The sequence below is a fragment of the Lycorma delicatula genome, chromosome 5 (genome assembly GCF_047948215.1).
Source record: "Lycorma delicatula isolate Av1 chromosome 5, ASM4794821v1, whole genome shotgun sequence".
NCBI lineage: Eukaryota > Metazoa > Arthropoda > Insecta > Hemiptera > Fulgoridae > Lycorma > Lycorma delicatula.
Window position 1 is genome coordinate 91457571 of NC_134459.1, and position 19179 is coordinate 91476749.

At 28.1% G+C, this 19179-nt stretch overlaps 1 protein-coding gene across 1 annotated transcript in view; it reads left to right on the top strand.

Annotated features, from left to right (window-relative positions):
• Positions 1 to 19179, top strand: part of Myo81F (unconventional myosin 81F) — a 457375-nt gene that overhangs the window by 384155 nt on the left and 54041 nt on the right. The window contains exons 5-13 of the mRNA XM_075366639.1: positions 204 to 394; positions 1857 to 2075; positions 3316 to 3480; positions 5267 to 5509; positions 7954 to 8079; positions 8989 to 9228; positions 13021 to 13166; positions 15231 to 15443; positions 17945 to 18114. Coding sequence (XP_075222754.1) covers positions 204 to 394; positions 1857 to 2075; positions 3316 to 3480; positions 5267 to 5509; positions 7954 to 8079; positions 8989 to 9228; positions 13021 to 13166; positions 15231 to 15443; positions 17945 to 18114 — 1713 coding nt within the window. The remainder of the gene's footprint in view (positions 1 to 203; positions 395 to 1856; positions 2076 to 3315; positions 3481 to 5266; positions 5510 to 7953; positions 8080 to 8988; positions 9229 to 13020; positions 13167 to 15230; positions 15444 to 17944; positions 18115 to 19179) is intronic.

The following is a 19179-nucleotide window of genomic DNA, read 5'->3' on the forward strand; positions in this document are numbered from 1 at the left end:
TTTGCTTATATAATAAACACATTCTACACAGTGAGGTGTTTTCTGTGGCTACACCTTTTGACTACCTGTATACTCTCCTGAAAATTTATTATTTTTTTCAAAAATTCCTATAGGATTAATTTATTGAATCTTTTGCAATATTTGTTATTAATATTACTAAATGAAAATCTATAACTCTTTTTCCTCGTTTGTTTATTATATAGGTAATGCAAAGACTGTACGTAATGACAATTCAAGTAGGTTTGGGAAATTCATGCAAGTTTGTTTTGACAGTAAGTGGATGATTAAAGGTTGCATTATACAAGACTATCTCCTTGAACAATCAAGAATAACATTTCAAAGTCCAGGTGAACGTAATTACCATGTATTTTATCAACTGGTTGAAGGTGCAAAGGTAAGACATCTCTGATTATTTTATTTTTTTATACATTTCATAGTGAAGTCTTAGTGAATTAAAAACTCCAGGAACAGTGAAAAATAATTTGAAATAATTTTATTAAAAATTACAAATTGTGCCTAATTTTACAAAGTGTTTTTCAACCATTAGATTAGTAGCATTTTTACCTGTTGCAGTTCTGAATTTAAATAATAATGTAGTAAAAAGTTGTGAAATATTTCTTAAAATAGAATTAAATAAAAATTCAGTTGTAGATCACAAGCATAATATTTACTTTTGTTAGTGAGTACTGGTGTTTGTTGTCTTCTTCATACTCCTACCATTTCTTTTTCATCAATTTCCATTTCATCCTCTTTCTTGCACTGTACCTCATCAGAACGTCTTCGCTTTTTTCTCTAATAATGATTATTTAGCATCCATGTTATCGTAGTGAGTTTACTCCAATTTTTTTTGGCTTAGTTTGCATTTGTCACTTGCTTTTAAAATCACATTGAACTGGTTTGTACAAACCATACTCTGATTTAACATTTTGCAATATTTGTTTTCACGTTACTGAGATTTCACTTAAAATAAATTCTCTGGACTTTTATGGGTTTGTTTAAAGATAATTCAGAACTTTTTTACTTGGATTTTTTATGTTTCAGGTAATCAGGATGTTAATTTGATAATATTGCATATTATATTCAAGTTGGTCATTATAATTAAACATTTCTCATTTAAAACTATTAATATCTCTGTAAAAGAAGGTGTAGTACCTAAAAAATGCATCTTATAGACCATTAAAATTAACAAGACATGTTTATAATATACGTGTGTAATAAACCTCAATAAGAAATAAACTCAAGCAAGCTCTTGTTACTTTGTATATTAGACTATACCAAAAAAGAATTATTGTGTATCATTTTAAGAATTATATTGTAAGGGTTCAGTTAGTAACAATTCTGAAGTGCATATTATTTCCTTTCAGAAATATAATGATTGTATTTCAGAATTATTATGATTACAAGGAATCTACAGTCTTGTTCAGAGTTTGCAGTAAACTGAGCAGTTAACTGATTTATATGATACTGTAAAAGTTAACAAAAATGCACATTTTTCTTGATTCAGGTTACAGGCATTTTCAGTTAATTTATATTTATTTTTTTATTTTGAAATTATTGTGAATAATTTCCATATATTGCATATATATTCCATATTGCTGGCATAACCACGATTGTATCTACTCATCTAAGAATGCTTGATTGATGGTGTTATTGTTTTTTTTGTGCTTGTTAAATTTTTAATAGCTTTGATATTTTCATATGTGGTACTTGTTTTATCATACAATCTTATTTAAAGAAATGGAAGTAGTGATATATAAAGAAAAAAATCATATAAATTAATAATTAAAGTTAATTTAGATAAGTAAATTTTTAATTACTGAAAATAAATGTTTATTTTTCCTTCTTCTTTTTTATAGGGAAACAAGGATTTGGCAGAACAGTTTAAACTGAAACCTCCTGAATTTTATAATTATCTTAATCAGTCTGGTTGTATTCGTATTGATGGTGTGAGTGATGCTAGAAAATTTGATGCATTGCGACTTGCATTTAACGTTTTAAGAATACCTTTAAACATGTGTGATGGAATATTTAGTGTCTTATCTGCTATTCTGTGGCTGGGAAATACAATGTTTGAGGTGAAATTTTTTAAATTTATTATATGTTCCTCTTTTGAATAAGTAAACAATTACACTTTGAAGTTTTCCTATTTTTCTTCTATTTTAACTTTGATTTTACTTTTGAGTTCCATACTTTAAGATCATATGATTATTGTTTATTGAATTTGTACATTAACTCTTTTGCAGGGACATATCTAATGACATTTATTTTGCTATTGATTTCTTTAAATAATCAAGGTTAATCAAGTTCTAGTCTTGTTATTAGGTCAATTTTTTAAGGGCTGAACAAGAAATGTTGTAGAATTTGAAATGTTGTAGTAGAATTTTACTCAAATAAGTACTGATACCAGTTAATGAATCCTCCATTACTTTGGAGGATTATTTAATAGCTTATTGATAATCTTTCATTTTTATTTTTGAGAAATCATGAATCAACATATAGTTTGTTTCCAGGTATAGCAGATAATTGTTAGAATTATGTGACTGACTAAGGTTGATATTTTAATAGAAGTAATTAAGGGAAGGCGTATTTAATTATTTATTTATTTTTAATTAATATAAAACTTTTATTACAAATTTTATAATAAAAGTTTTATAGAATATTTTAAAAACATACACATTCCCTGTTATACTCTTCCTCCACTGAGCAGTGCACTAATTACTGTAAATGTAGTGAAATTATTGTTTTCATTAAAATATACTATACTTCATAAAAAAAGAATTGTAGTGTGTACTTTATTTAATTGGATTCATTCATTCATTACAAAATGAGCAAATATAAATGCATTTTTTAAATAGTTGAATTACAGGAAAAGTATACATTTTTTTAACTGTTATTATTTGTTTTTAAAAAAATGGTGTTTTATAGGTAAGGGATTTAGATAAAAATAATTTGAATGTGAAAATTTGTAATACTGGTTTACACCAATTGAAGAGAGCCCTCTTGATATTTCAAGAAAACAAATATTTTGACAAAAATTTTGAGAAACTATAAATTCTTATTTTTGTCCTGTTAATCTTTTAATAAAATGTAGGGAAGCAAAAAGGAAGAAAAAAACAAGATTTGCTGAGAGAAGGGATTAAAATTTAATGTATAAGTTTAATGTATTGATGCATACTTTACAGGCCTTTCCAAGCACAGGTTTATCTTTATAATTTTATAGAATCCAGCTTTGATGAACAGCACAAAAATTGATAAAAGTCAAGTTCAAAAAAATTTTATTTTAATAAAAATGATTTGTTTTTATCTTGATTTTAGGATATAGATGGTGAACGTTGTAAATTAACAGAGGAAGATCATAAAGTATTAAATACAGTTGCTAGTTTATTAGGATTACAGTTAGATGATGTTATCCAAGTCGCTCTTTTACGACAAATAAATGTACGAGGAAATATTACAGAAATACCATTAAAACTACAAGAGGTAATCTATTGATTTTAATGATACATACTTCTCCATATCAGAATAAAATTATTATTATAAGAAAATAAATATCTATTAAAATTTTACTTTTAATTGTATAAAGTATATTTTACTGTCTGATTTACAGTTTTATTCATTTTTCAAACTCCTACCACATGTGGCTGAAAAAATGATTAAAATTTTTTGTTGGAACATATATTACTTTAATTTTAACATGGTCTGCCACTCCTATGTCCTGCAAGGTACAAAGTGGTAGAATCTCTGCCTGTCATTTGGAAGGTTCTGAGTTAGAATTCTGACCATGATTACACAGTTTTCAAGTATTTCTGAGTTCATCTTTGATCATAAAAATAGATGAATAATAAAAACATAAAAATAGATAACTCAATCTATGTTACCAATAAAATAATTTCATTCTATAGTAAAGAAAACACACTTTAATTATTTTGAATATAATATAATAAAAAAAATCAGTTGAGGATATTTAAAAGAAAAAACCAAATAAATTTATTTATTATAGAATTGTGTTGAGATGAACATTATAAAATGACACACTTATGGAGATAGGAAGGAATTCAGTTACACAGCTCATAATTACTTGAGAAAACTTTAAAACAAGAAATACTAATCCATGTAAAACTATAAGCACATTATGAAATGGAAAATTGACTTCTCTAGAGACCAGAAAACATTTTACTATTTCTCATTTATCTAACACTTTCAACTTTAACCTACAAAATTTCAATTCTTAATAAGCCTAACAAATTCAGAAGTTTTATATAGAATCATTGAATCATTTAAAAATTATCACTACATTCATTTTACAATAAAAGATCTTATTTTTGCTATACATGACTTTTATACCTATGAAAGTCTGATAATAGTTTTAAGAGTGAGCTTTGCTAAATCTGCTAAATTTTAAGAACATGAGTTCGTCATGAACTTATGTACTGATGTCCATGTGTCCTGTAATAATCAGGTTGTAGGGGATACAGATTACTATTTTACCCAGTAACTAACTACTTTTTAGTTCATATATTTATTGCAACAGTTAGTAAGGATACACACAATATCACTTTATAACTGCCTTTAGACTGTGTAATACTATGATGATTTTAATTGTATGTAAGATTAATAATAATACAAAAAAAAAAAAAACAAATAATACAGGAATAATAATTTACACTGATAATAATTTACAATAATAAATTACACTGTATTATGAATCAGACCACTGTACAAGTATAACAAAACAGTTTTGTGTATAATAATACTATATTTTATCCCCAAAAAGTAAATAAATAAAATCAACATGTTGGCATTGTTTTACGTCTCTTTTTCTACCATCCCCTTTAGTGACTAGTATTGAGTATAGGGTGAGTTAAAATGATTAATATTATGAAATATTTAATTCAAAAGATTATCAAAAACGATCAAGTTCCCTCACTATTATTTTATGCTTAAATTTTTAGCATGTATCATATACATATTTTTAGTTTAACAACATTGACGTTAATTTTACATTATTTTCAAACAATAAATAATATTACTATTATTTATTTATTTTTTTTATATTACCACATAAACTTGAAGAATGGAACATGGAAATGGAATTTTGTAGCATATGAAAAATGCCATGCCTCACTGGGATTCGAACCCAGGACCTCTGGATGAAAGGCTGAAATGCTACCACTTTGCCTTTGAGATTGGCAATTATAATTTTTAATAATTCATCATTAGCAATAAAATTTTTTTTAATTAATGTATTACTTAATTCTTTTTCTAGGCAAAAGAAAACCGTCATGCTATGGCAAAAGCTTTATATTCAAGGACATTTGCGTGGCTTGTTAATCACATAAATACTTGTACTAATCCTGGTCTTGACTCTTCCCGCTTTCTTGGAGTTCTTGATATCTTTGGCTTTGAAAACTTTGCAACAAACTCATTTGAGCAACTTTGTATTAACTATACAAATGAGAAACTTCATAAATTCTTTAATCATTATGTTTTTGCTTTGGAACAAGAGATTGTAAGTTATTTTACATTATAGTATAATTATTCATTCTTCACTTATTTTATACTTTTAAATAAATGACTTCACTTGAAAAACATTAGTAATAACATTTGTTATAAATGCTTAAAAAAAGCTTCATTCGGAAGTTCATTAGGTTTTACTTCATTACATTTACTTTCTCCTATTAGAAAGTCAAATGACCGTTTTTGAGGAATAGACTTCAAATGTGGAACAGAAAGCCTCAGTTTAAGGAAAAGGAAAGTAGGATGCTAAAGGATAAAAATGATGGCTGGTGTGAAATGAGGCTTAAATTATTGAAAAATTAAAGATGGAGTAAGGAATATGAAAAAATGAGGCAGCATGATGTTAGAAACCCCATTGTCTCTATATGATAATTTCAGTAGTGTATCCGGTATTTATGTATTAGCCCATTGACCAATAAATTGCAAACTTTTGGGTTATTGTTAATATCACCCGATATAACCATTATATTACCATTTTTATAACCATTTATATTTATTTATTTTATAAACATAATTTAACCAAACTTAACCTATGCTTGCTCGCTAACCTGGATTAATTAACACAGTAATGTTTTGAGTATTTAAATATAATAAATTTAGTAATTATTGAAATTATTTATTATTTAAATAACCAATAAAAACATTACTGTTAATTATTTGAAGTTGGCGATTCAAGCAAGTATAGCTTAAGTTTGGTTAATTTATATCTATAATTATAAGCAATAATACTTATATTTTTAATATGTAAAATATGTTAATGATCCCATAACTTTGAAGAATTTTAAAGTTACAGGATCATTATGGTTATGGTTGATGGGCTAATACATAAGTACCATGAATCCTACTAAAACAATTAAGTTTCATTATTAGCTAACATATTATTGTGTTAAATAAACTTGTGTCAAAACAAACTTTATATAGTTTAAAACTGGGTGATTTTCCAAATCATTTAAATTATCATAATCTAAAAATTCTGTTACATCTAAAATGTATTGCTGTATATTTTGGAAGTAATACATTTTAGTAATCTGCACAGAATAATTTTATTAGTATCGTGTTTCTTTTTATATGTGAGTTTTACAATTTGACTAAATTAATGAGTATACGAGGTGCTACCCAAAAGTTCAGGGAATTTTACCATAAAAATAAAATAGCTTACCATAACTTATAATTTCCACTGTCTCCTTCAAAGTAATCCCCTTGGGCATTGATACAGTGATCCCAGCATTATTCCCATAATATCATGCATCCCTGGAAGTCTGCAGGTGTAAGTGTTCGAAGCACGTTCTGCATTTCTTCCTGAATCTCCTCAATTATGTTAAAACGACGGCCTTTAATTGAAATTTTATTTTCGGAAAGAGAAAAAAATCGCACGGGGCAAGGACAGGGTGGGTGGGGAATCACTACCGTCTTTTTGGAAGCCAAGAAATTCTGAACGGCTAGCGATGTGTGCACGAGTGCGTTGTCATGGTGCAGAACCCAGCTGTTGTTACCCACAGATCTGAACGTTTGCGCCTAATGCTTTCATGTAACCACTTCAAAACTTCACAATAGAACATCCCATTGACTTGTTTGACCAAGAGGAATAAATTCCTTATGGATAAGGAATTCCTTTGATGTCAAAAAAACAATCATGGACTTCATGTTGCTGCGAACTTGGCATGCTTTTTTTGGCCGCGGTGAACTTGACGACTTCCACTGCGACGACTGCTGCTTAGTTTCAGGGTCATCAGTACAGTTTGGGTCTTAGTACACCCAAGTCTCATCACTGGTTATAATGTTGGAGATGAAGTTAGGGTCATCTCTTGCTGAATTTTTCAATTCACAACAGACAGCTACACGATTTTGTTTCTGGTCGCTGTTCAAGAGTCTCAGTACGAATTTTGCAGCAACATGTCTCATATTCGAATTGTCCGACAAGATGCGTTGCACGGACCCATATGACATTTGTACGATTGCACAAACATCATGGGTTGTTTGTCTACGATCTGCAACAATAGCCTCTCGCCCTTTTGTGATGTTTTCCGGTATTGCGCTTGTTGCAGGTTCTTTGCTCTTTAAAATCTGCATTTAGAACTTCGCCGAAGCAGTAAAACACAACGTTACACAACCGCACGAAAGTCAACAGTGCAGCCTCTCACCATCAGAGCTGTTGAAACACTGATTCACAAAGAGTTCTGTTAGCTACATCTAGCGGCAGCAGGTCGTACCAGCAATGGTTGGCGCGCGAAATTCAAATTCCCTGCACTTTTGGGTAACACCTCGTATATACTTTCATTTTATGTAACTACTACTTGTAAGTAATGATTAATTAATTATTGTTAATCATTTGTTTATATGCACTTGTAATATTTTAATAATTGATAATTGTTAGTAAATCCATTTAAGTTGTAGGTTTATTTTGGTTATAGGATTATGTTAATATTCTGTTTTCAGTACCGACAAGAAGATATTCAGTTTTCACATATACAATTCACAGATAATACCTCATGTTTAGAATTAATTGAAAAACCACCAAGGTGTATTCTTAAATTACTGACTGAACAGTGTCATATGCCAAAGGTAATTATTTAATTATTCTTAATTATTTTTTTAGTATGAATTGTTACTGAGCTAAATTCAGTAATTTCTTATTTTATTCAGAGTAAGTTTTACTATATAAGTATAGTTAAGCAATAAACAAAAATAAACAAACAACATGCATGTCTCAGAATGTAATACAGTGGTTGTATGGGTGCTGGTTTAAGTAAATGTAGTCTGCAATTTTTTCAGGCTGTTGACTCGTAGAACTTATCATTGTCTTTTGATTCCCTCTTCCAAGTTTTTTTGGGTTGAATCTTCAATAACACTCCTTTATTCCTTGTCTATCACTCTCGTCACATCACATCTTCTCAGTTTTGTCACCTTATTACCATTTTGCACTTGGTCTACTCTTTGGTTTGCATTTAGACTATAGTTATAAATGTGAAATTTTAATTACTTTTTTAATTGCAATCAATGTTTTAATTATTAACAGTAGTGTGCATGAGTACTCAAAAGTTAAAAGTAAGTTGGTTATAAAACAATTTTAAAATGTAAGCAAAGGAATTTTAAAATTTAGAAGCAAATTGCTTCTAAAAAATGTTGTTGGTTCTAACCTTGCTAGACTATTGAAATCATTTTCAAGGGTTCAGGGTTAAACTATACATTTTTGTATTATAATAATGTATTAAATCTATGTAAGATTTATGTGAGAATGTTAATGAAAAGTAATACTTGGTGAAAAATTATGTAAGAGGTTTTAGGAAATGTTATACGTTTTGGTGAGAGATTTTCAACAAAAAAAATTCAGGCACTGTCACTAGACAGGAATTCTGCCTTAAAGGAGTTTTACTATGATTCTTCTGTATTAAGGAAAAGTGTACTTTTATTAAGTAAATTCACTGGTATTTATTTAGTTATATTAAAATCTGTTGGTTTGCTGAATTCTAGGGTTCTGATACAGCATATTTATCAAATCTACACAATGAGTTTGAAAGTCATCCTCAGTATGTTAAAGGTGATGATAGGAGATGTTGGGAACATGAATTTGGTATTATGCATTATGCTGGTACAGTGACATACACAGTTCATGGTTTTGTTGATAAAAATAGAGATGTACAACAAGATGTTTTCTTTGACTTTATGAGCAGATCTACTAATGAATTTGTACAAGAACTAACTATGTACCAGGTGTGTAATTCTTTCTTTAATAATTTTAAATTATTTATGTACATGTGAAATAATCATATATATGCAAGAGTTTTAAACAAATTTATTTTTTTGTAATCAACTATATAACTGCTAATCAACTCGTTAGCAGATATAACATGTAGTTATGAATGCATGTTATATCTGCTATCTATCAATAAATTTATTTTTTTCTGCATAAGAATATTTTAATTACTGCATTCTCTGCTAATATTCAAATGAGTTATCAGTATAATGACTTTCACTGGATTATTTTGTATTCAATAAATTTTTGTTTATTTATTTATAATTTGTATATTTATTAATTAAAAATATGAATTAATATTAATTAATTTTTTGGGACCCTTGCTGATTTTATTTGCATATATTTAAAGCATTGATTCACAATGAAGACATTAAGAGGGGAGATTAAAAAAATAATTAAAAACCTAGGTTAGTGGTAATCTCAAGCAACATAACCTTATTAAAATAATTGTTTTTAAAAGATAAAAAATGTTATCTATACTCTTAAATACATACTTTCAATCATATATGTACAGATTATATGCTAATTGATTGAAAAATAAAATTATAACTTTTAATAAGAAAAATATATTTTTACAAATTTTTGCTTAGCTAAACATTAAGAAATTAATAAAAGCTATTCATAGAAAAAAAATAGACTTTTTATTAAAATTAATTTAACATTATGTATGATTTCATCATTAAAAGGAGCAAAATATTTTTGTAAATATTAAGACTGTATAATTTTACACAACCAATAATATATATCATGTTTTCTATGCTTCTATTTGTTTTTTGTTGCTTTACATCCTCTATTTCAATGTTTCTTAGTTTTGTGATTCATGCAGAATTTTGAGTTAGTCAGAGCTGCTTTTTCTGAGTGTAATGATCTTACCACTTTACTTAGTCCTGTAATGAATAGAGTTACGGTGAATTTTTAGCGAATATCATTAAAATTTCACTAGATCTATTTATGTGCAATGTTTTTGGTTTTGTAAAGAAATAAACAAGAAACCACTTTCCTCCCCTCTTTTCTAGTAAGCCTGTTATGTTGAGAATGGTTGAGCCATTTTCATGACTGGCTTGTTTTTTGTAATTTTGCTTACTACCTTAAAGTATGACATCTAACAGGCAAATTTTTTATTCCTGTAGAACTATTGGCATTTAAGTTGGCGCATAATACACTAGCATTCAGCCAACATTTGGCACAGTACTAGGGCGGCTGAAAACTTTGTCAGTTTAATATAGATGATACTTATAACAAAAAGTACTTAATATTTAATTAAAATTAGTTTAGTATCCCAATTAATATTATTGTTTTAAATAACTTTAAATAATTATTTTTTCTACTCACTTAATTGCTATAGCTTGCAGATTACAAAATCGGTGTCATCGGTAGATTCTAAAGAGCTCGTGGCCAATTCTGAATTCACATTTATCATAAAACTGTCGATGTGCATGCACATTATATAAATGTTCATCTTCAATATATTTTTTTTCAATATTGACAACATGGTCGCAGATGTTGCTCCATTCTGCTTCAGACACTATAAAATTTCTCTTCAGCTAATTTAAGAACGTCTGACATGTTAAAAGTTGTATTTCTTTTAGGTACTTGCCATTTCACTTGGCTACAAATCATTTCAATGGCATTTAATACAGGGTTAAGAACTGTGTGACCATAATTTTCGAAAATGTCATTTATTACAAATTTCTTTTGATTTTCTTTGTGTAATTTTATAATATCATATAATTCAGTTTTTGTCATAGCAGGAGAACAGTTAATTTGTTGCTCGGCTAACCATTTTATCATATTACTTTTTAAAGTGTTAGAATATGGTTGCTTTTTAGCACAATGTTGTGATACGATGTGTTATCTAGTACAATGACAGACCAAGGTGGCAAATTGGAATACACATCTTCCATAACCACTTTGTGTATTTTTCAGAATCCATCAATTTGTGATAACCTCCTTTCTTATTTGACTCGTACATAAGTAAAACATTGTTAATGAATCCTTTATTATAGCCATCATGAACAATTATTAATAGTGAGCCCTTAGATACTGGTGTTTTCAGTCCCTCATGAAGGTTTGTTGTATCTACCCATGGATTTTGGTGTCGTATGAGTACCGTGAATAAGGTTTCATCTGTGTATACAATCAGTCTTCCTTCTTCACAAAACAGGGAAATTTGTCATAGGAATTTTATTCTTTGCGTTTTAACATCATGCCGTTCTATAATATTTTCTGATTGTCATTTTTTTTCCATTTGCATAAGTTTCTTCACAGTAGGAATGCATTTTTTGGTTACATAAAATTCATTTATTAAACGCCTCTAAGCATTCGTGTCAAATGAATTTAAATTGCACATAGTAATGAGGTGATTTATATGTTTTCTTGGCAAAATGAACACGGATGGCTTCTCAGTTTCATTTGATTTCTCTTCTGCTATAATTCTTTGGACCGTTCGTTTTGATATTTTTGTCGCTTGAATAACCATATTTAGTACTTCAGTTTTCCTCACTATTCCGGTTCCAGCATTGTTTTGTAAAAAGAAATTGTAAACACTGAATACAACTTCCCTTGTCTGACTATGAACTACTGTACCTTTTCCTCCTAACTTGGGCATTTTAAAACAAAATAACTGTATTGAAATATTAAAACTTTAAATGACTGAATTTATGACAAAACCTTAAATGAAAACAAAATGACAAATAGTAAAACTAAATCACTAATAGCTATTCACTTTATTAAGTAAAATATACACCACAACAAATGTTTCTATAATGACCACTTCTAGAACATAATTACAAGCGATGTGTGACATATGAATGTCACACATTCTAAGAAGGTGTGACATTCTAATGTCACAATGGAATTCTTAGAATTGTGTGTTGTATTTACTATTTATAAATAGCATATTAGGCATGTATGATTTATGAATGAGTCTACTATTATTAATTGCTGTACAACAGGAAGTAGACCTAGATCACAACATCAATATATAATTTAGAATAAAACTCAATAATTACATGCACTACAGCAAGTTTATGAAACGTGTTTTTTTATATATTACCATACTAAAAAAGACCTATAGAAAATGACAATATTTTTAGTTTGCTTGTAACAGAGGCCAATACATGTAAAATACTAGTTCATAGGCTTTCAGTCCGTATGCCAACATATGTGCCAATACATTTACCACTTTCAACTTGGTTCCACAACCACAACTGGAATTTGTCAGGAATTAGCATCTTAGAAACTGAAGCATTTGAGTTAAATTTCAGTTCTTGAAGTTTTGTTTAATGAACCAATTCCCATAGATCTACTAAATTGTCATCCCTGCAGAAAACCTTGAATGTTGTTTCCGTTAAAAATACCCTATTAATCAAAGTCACAATCAGCGTTTACTTCACAGCACATTATTATTGTTTACAACTTTACTTTGCACAACTTGTGTACAACTTTACAAACTAATTTGTACAAATTTGTCTTATCATATTGTTTTTTCATCAGTTGATTAACTATTTGATTATTATATACAATCAATAAATTCTATAGTATTAGCAAATGTTAATACTAATTATTTATATTTCTAAAAAGAAACTTTATAAATATTTTATAAGTAGATGTTATTGTAATTTATTTTATTTAAGTTTTAAGATTTCAATTTTTATTTTATTAATATTTCTAAACCTTAACTCTCATATATTTAAACATAATTAATTCTATTTTCTTGGAATTTCACGTATGATTTTATCTTATTTTAGGATTTATTGGGAACAACTGCTTCTAGAATGGGTAATATTGGGACCACAATGGCCAGAGGTACAAGTAAAGGAAAACCTACTGTAAGTGATACATTTAGGCATCAGTTACAGGCACTTGTTGATGTGCTTCAAGCCACAAACCCTTGGTATGTTAATGTTCATTAATATTAAATAATTTTTTTTTCCTTCTGTTCCTATTCATCCATGAAACTATACATCAGTTGGTGTATTGACAAATCTCTTCTGTCAATCAAACCCTACAGTTCTGTTGTTTTGTTCTCCTTTTCATATATTTCTCATTATCTTTTTTTTTCACTGAATGTGTAAACTTTTTCCTTTGTCTACTAAGTGGCCTTTCACCTAGTTCTTTCATTAGATCTTCTTTTCCTTGTTCTTTTATGTGTCTAAATTGTCTTAATTTCATTCCCGCTATCCTCTCCAACAAATCTTCCATCCTTGACTTTTCTCTCATATGAACATCATTTCTCATTTATCTCTTTGTCTTGGCTTTTCTCTTGCTACTAAAAAAAATTCTTCCGTCATTTTAAATAACAGTACTTCTTTTTGTCAGTAGTATTATTTTTTGATTCAATTGTAACATTTTCATTATTATATATTGTATTTTTATCAGCCCTGAAGTAGGTCCCACAATGTTTATTTCTATTCTCTTTTACATTGCTAAAATTTTGAAATCTTGATAGCTCCCATTTTGTTTTGTATTATGTATAATTTTTATTATTTTCTAGTCTCTTTTTTATGGACCTTCTACTGATGCTTCTAGCACTGTTTTTATTAATTCTTCTTCTCTCATGGTTTGTATAAACCAGCTAGCTTTCCAATTCTCATTTGTTTTTTTTTAAAGCTTCTACACTCATTAACTCTCCTCATTACGTCTTCATTTTCCAAACTGTTGTCCATTTTATCTTCTCCACTCTCCTCCTTGCCTAGATTTTAAGTGCTTCCAATTTTTCTCTTTTTCTTTGTCATAGTATCTAGTTTCACATCCATACAAAAGTATACTGTGGACGATAACACTTCACAAAATACTTTTTAATGTTAACTGCATTTCATTCCATAATAAATATTTATTAGCCATTGCTTATTTTGTTTTAATTTTAATGTATTATAATTTATAATTTTAGATTCCAGTTATGTGTCCATTTACAAAGTTATTGTTCTATATTCAACTCATTGAAATATACGTATTTCCAGTATATCTGCTGCTTACTTTAATACTTTCCAAGGTACCTAGTTCTAGTTCCCTGCCAACATAGTTTAATTTTCACTAACATTTTAGAATACTTTTTAGGAAAACATATATTTATTATTTCATGGTATGTATCAAAACAAAACCTTACAAGATTTTCAGGAAATAGCTTACCTCAGCAATATCATATTTATTATATGGAATGTTCAAAAAGTAATGTCCATTTTGTTTTACAACATTCATATGGTGTCAAAATACAAAAATCAATGAAAAAATTAAATTACATACTTTTTAATTTTTCTACATAATTAATGAAATTGGATAAAGATTTTTGTTGTGTTAATTGATTTATCAAATTTATCCATAGAAGTTTCTAATTCCTATAAAAAGGTTTTGATTGTTTCTTTTCTTTCAGAAAAATTCCTCTGAGTGTTCTTTTAAATTTCTAAATACATGAAAGTTAGATGATTGAAGTCACAGCTGAATGATTGATGTTTCCTAGTGCAATTTCAAAAAAGAATAGTAGTTTCAGTTACACATGTTGGAGAAGGATTATTTTAAAAGTATTTCAGAAGACTTTTAACATGTAACATTTTAATTCAAGATAAATACAAAATATAAAAATGTAGAATAGATAAAGTAAGAAAATGGTGAACTATTGAAAATCTCACAATGTTTCACAAATTTTTTCATATTAAAGAACTAGATGACTCATTAACAATTTGCAATGATGGTGTAAATTGTTTTATCAGAAAATATAATTCATTTTTTTCTAGAAATTGCTTAAGATAATTAAATTTATCCTTCAAAATTTATTTAAATGAGTATACTATCCTCTGAAAAAAATCTTTTTTCCATGTGTGGGAAACACTATCTAGATATATGTGTTTTAAAATCGAATGATATGTTTAAAAATTATTTTGTTGTATGTTAAGATTCTTTAGAAGTATTTTGATTTATTTTTCATTGTGCTAATACATATGTGTGTTTTATTTTTATATAGGTATGTAAGATGTATTAAACCAAATATGAAAAAAGTGCCAAATGATTATAATGAAAAGCTAGTCTTAGATCAACTTAAATATTTAGGTATGTTAGATATTATTAGAATAAGAAAAGAAGGTTATCCTATTCATTTACCATTTAATGAATTCATAACAAAATATAGATGCCTTTATAAAGGAAAGCTTCCAAATAATCCACAAGAAGCTATCAGGTAAAATATAAAATGCAATTTGTAATACTTAGTGTTAATGTTTTTAATTTAATGATTTTGTTCTTCTTTTTTTCTGAAAATGGTTTAATTGTATTATTTCATAAAAATTTAACTACAGTAAGAAATTATTGCATTTTTAATGCATAGTTTTTCATTTGGGCAGTTTATTTGCCTTCAGCTTTAGAATTCTGATAATAGCTGATTATATTGTGTGGAAGAGATTATTATAAAATAGTCAATACAAATTGTGACATCAAGTTTTTATTTTTTAATTGGACGGCACCAATAAGCGAGTGAGAAATAACAAGTTTGTAATAACATCTGATGTAAGATGTATTTCACTGCTAGTTTCAAAAGTTGTCTGAAGTACCCCTTAAATAATCCCTTCACAGTGAAGTACTAAAAAAATAAAATTTAGCAAATGCTTCTACCTCAAGCTGATCTATTCTGAAGTATGATACCACCACATCCTCAAGACCACAAGGTTGACAAAGAAATTTTAAATAGAAATAGTGGGTTTTGGCACATCATTTTAAACGCAATGAAAAGAAAACGTTTATATGTAATAAACATTACGTTACGTCAACTGTAACCAAAGTGGTGGCAATTTTTTATTTTTCACTGCTGATTTCAAAATTGGCTTACATTACACCTCAAGTGGTGATGTTCTCACAAAAAAATGTTGTTTTTAGTTAAAAAAGTTTTCTAAATTTTATTTTTGTATGCTTAATGATAGTAAAGTTATGTAAGGGTTGCAACTTTCTACGTGTAAAGATATATAGAGTGGAGCCACTCAGAAGCACATTTAAAATAGGCTGAGAAAGTGCTTGGTTAGGAGCATACATAATTTAGCATATTTAAACTGACAGGTAATTTTCTTAGTACATGGACTAATACAATGCACTTAAAATTGTATTGGTACTGTTAGTGAAGTATTCGTTATCACTATTAACAGTGAAATGCATTAGCAAATGTTGTAGTATTTATTAATCATCAACATAAAAAAGCAGTTCACTAATTAACCACAGCTTCTTCTTATTCATGTTTCAGTATTAGTATACATTGACCTGTTCTTTGTCACATATATCCAATGTAAAATATTTTTATGAATTAATTTTTTACATTTAATATCTGAATAAAATATGCCATATTCAACAGAATATCATATGGCTCTAGTTGAGTCTTAATTCACATGATTTAAATTAAATCAAGATAAAGAAAAACCCCTGATTTAGCTCCACCAATGAAATCTGCAGCACATAATTTAGTGAAAAAATGTCATTCAGCAGTAATGTTACAAATTTAAAAAAGCAAAGATCTTATATTGTTCATACCCCAGAGCCATTGGTGTGATTGTTTTGAGTTGAACGTAGTATCACTAAGTTAACATATTTATCACAACAAATAGATACCAAACAAAAATTTTAAAAATTAATCTCAAAAATTTTAAATTGTATTACTAATTAAAGTTAAGCCCTATCTTGTTATTGTGGTTTAGGAAATTAAGGATAATGATAAAATCAACCACAAAATTTGTAAGTGATTTGGTGATTTGTAGGTATTATTGAACAAAGGATATTGGAAATCCTTTTATTTTACTCTTCTGATAAGAAATCTTTTCATTTAATGGAATAGTTAAATTAGCAAAATACCCAACTGATCAATCGACATAATCTTCAGATTGGAGTTTAGTTTACCAAAATTCTTTCAAAATATAAAGAATGCAGATGTGAATGTAGATATCTTTAATGAATTTATGTTCTAACTTGATTCCCTTATGTACAGCTGTTTTCAACAAGTTGGGATCCACCTGCCTCACATCAAAGCAAACTTTAGCCCACATACATAATGATTTTACCAAAGAAAGAATTTATGGGCTGCCCATTCACCAGATTTATGACCTTGTGTTTTTTATCTTTTGGAAAGTAAATGTTTACAAAAACGACCCACGCAATCTTGAGGAGTTATAGTACTATTTTTAATTACACAAAATTTCCAAGATTTCAATAGAACTGAGGAATGTGTTCTTAACATGATAAGGTCTGTAGAAATATATATTGTTGCTAAAGGAGGTAATTTTGAACATAGTCTTTAAAATTCATTAATCTGTCTTTAATAAGGCACTAATAAGATCTTATTTTACTTGCCTAGGCTGTACTATTTCATATCTGTTCAGACTTACTATAATTTAAAGAATGAAAAATTGGCAGTTAAAATTAATTTTAGATTTTTATTTTTTATTATTTTAAGTTGTGAAATATGATAAATAAAATGCTGTTAATAAAAAATTATGAAAAAAAATAATATTAATAAATTAATCTCAATCATTAGTTTTAACCAATGAAAAATGTTTTCTATAATAGTCAAAACATGCACATAAGATTAAATTAAACAAAGAAAATTAGAACCTCGAATCAGTTTTAAATACATAATAGATAGATAAATTTATTTAATGTATTTTATTGTGATATATATCATATCTGTTTGACTTTCTATTTTAGAGCTGTGATGAAACGATATTCAATTAGTCAAAAAGAATGGCAAATAGGAAAAACCAAAGTATTTTTGAGAGGAGCTGCTCATGAACCATTAGAAGACACTAGAACAAAAATTATTAATGCTAAAGCTTTGTTTATACAAAGGATATGGCGAGGCTATGTTGTGCGAAAAGGTACAGTATTCTGTTTTATCATTTATTTGTTAAATATGGGTGGTGAGGGATGTATTGATGAAATATGTGATGGGAGGTAGCTTAATCAGGAGATGGATTCAGGTTTTTAATGAAGTATGATCACTGCTAAAAAGATGACATGCATCTTAGTCTGGAAGTTGTTTTTGCATTTTGGTGGAATTTATGATTTACGTCCCAAGTCTCATCAATAAATTCTGCCATTTATTTTGTAATACTAAAAAACTGTGTTGTGGCAACCAGTATAACAAAAGCATTACAGTATTCTTTTATTCCCTCAATATTCTTTTGTTTTATATAATGTTTGGCTACACATTTTCTTTATTACAGAAAATTTGTCACATTATTTAGATAGAAACAGTTGGCTTCCCCTTCTATAAAGTTGTTGCCTGGCAACTTCTGCTCTATGATGTCCAAGTTACTGTGAAGTATTGAAGTTAAAGAGATGCAATATAGGCTTCAAAACTGTATTATGTCATATTTCACATAGGTAGTCGTCAGTTGATGTAATTTTCTATAACATATGATCAAATACTACTATAAATAAAAGAAGATAAGTTTTGTCTGCACATTGATTAATTTTTTTTTACAGGAACCATATAATTTTACAAAACTAAAGCACAAACTAGTTACCCTCATTTGTGCCTAGTATTATGGTCCATTTTCTGTATACACACACACACACACACATATGTGCACAAAAAAGATGTGTGTGGGTGTGTGTGTGTGTGTGTGTGTGTGTGCGCGTGCACACACACCATATATATATATATATATATATATATATATATATGACCTTTCTATCTAGGATTATGCTTGAATAATTGTTAATTGATTTTTATGACATTTACAGGTTTTATTTATCTTAACCTTGACTGAAATTTAAGCAATGCTTACTTAAAATTATGTTAGTAGCTTAGAGTGGCCTAATTAGTGTGAAACAAATTCTGTCTTGATGTAAAGGTTTTTTGATATGTACTTGTCCAGGATGTGCTTTCCTATAAATTTAATTTTACCTAAAATTAGATCCCATTAAATTTATGTGAA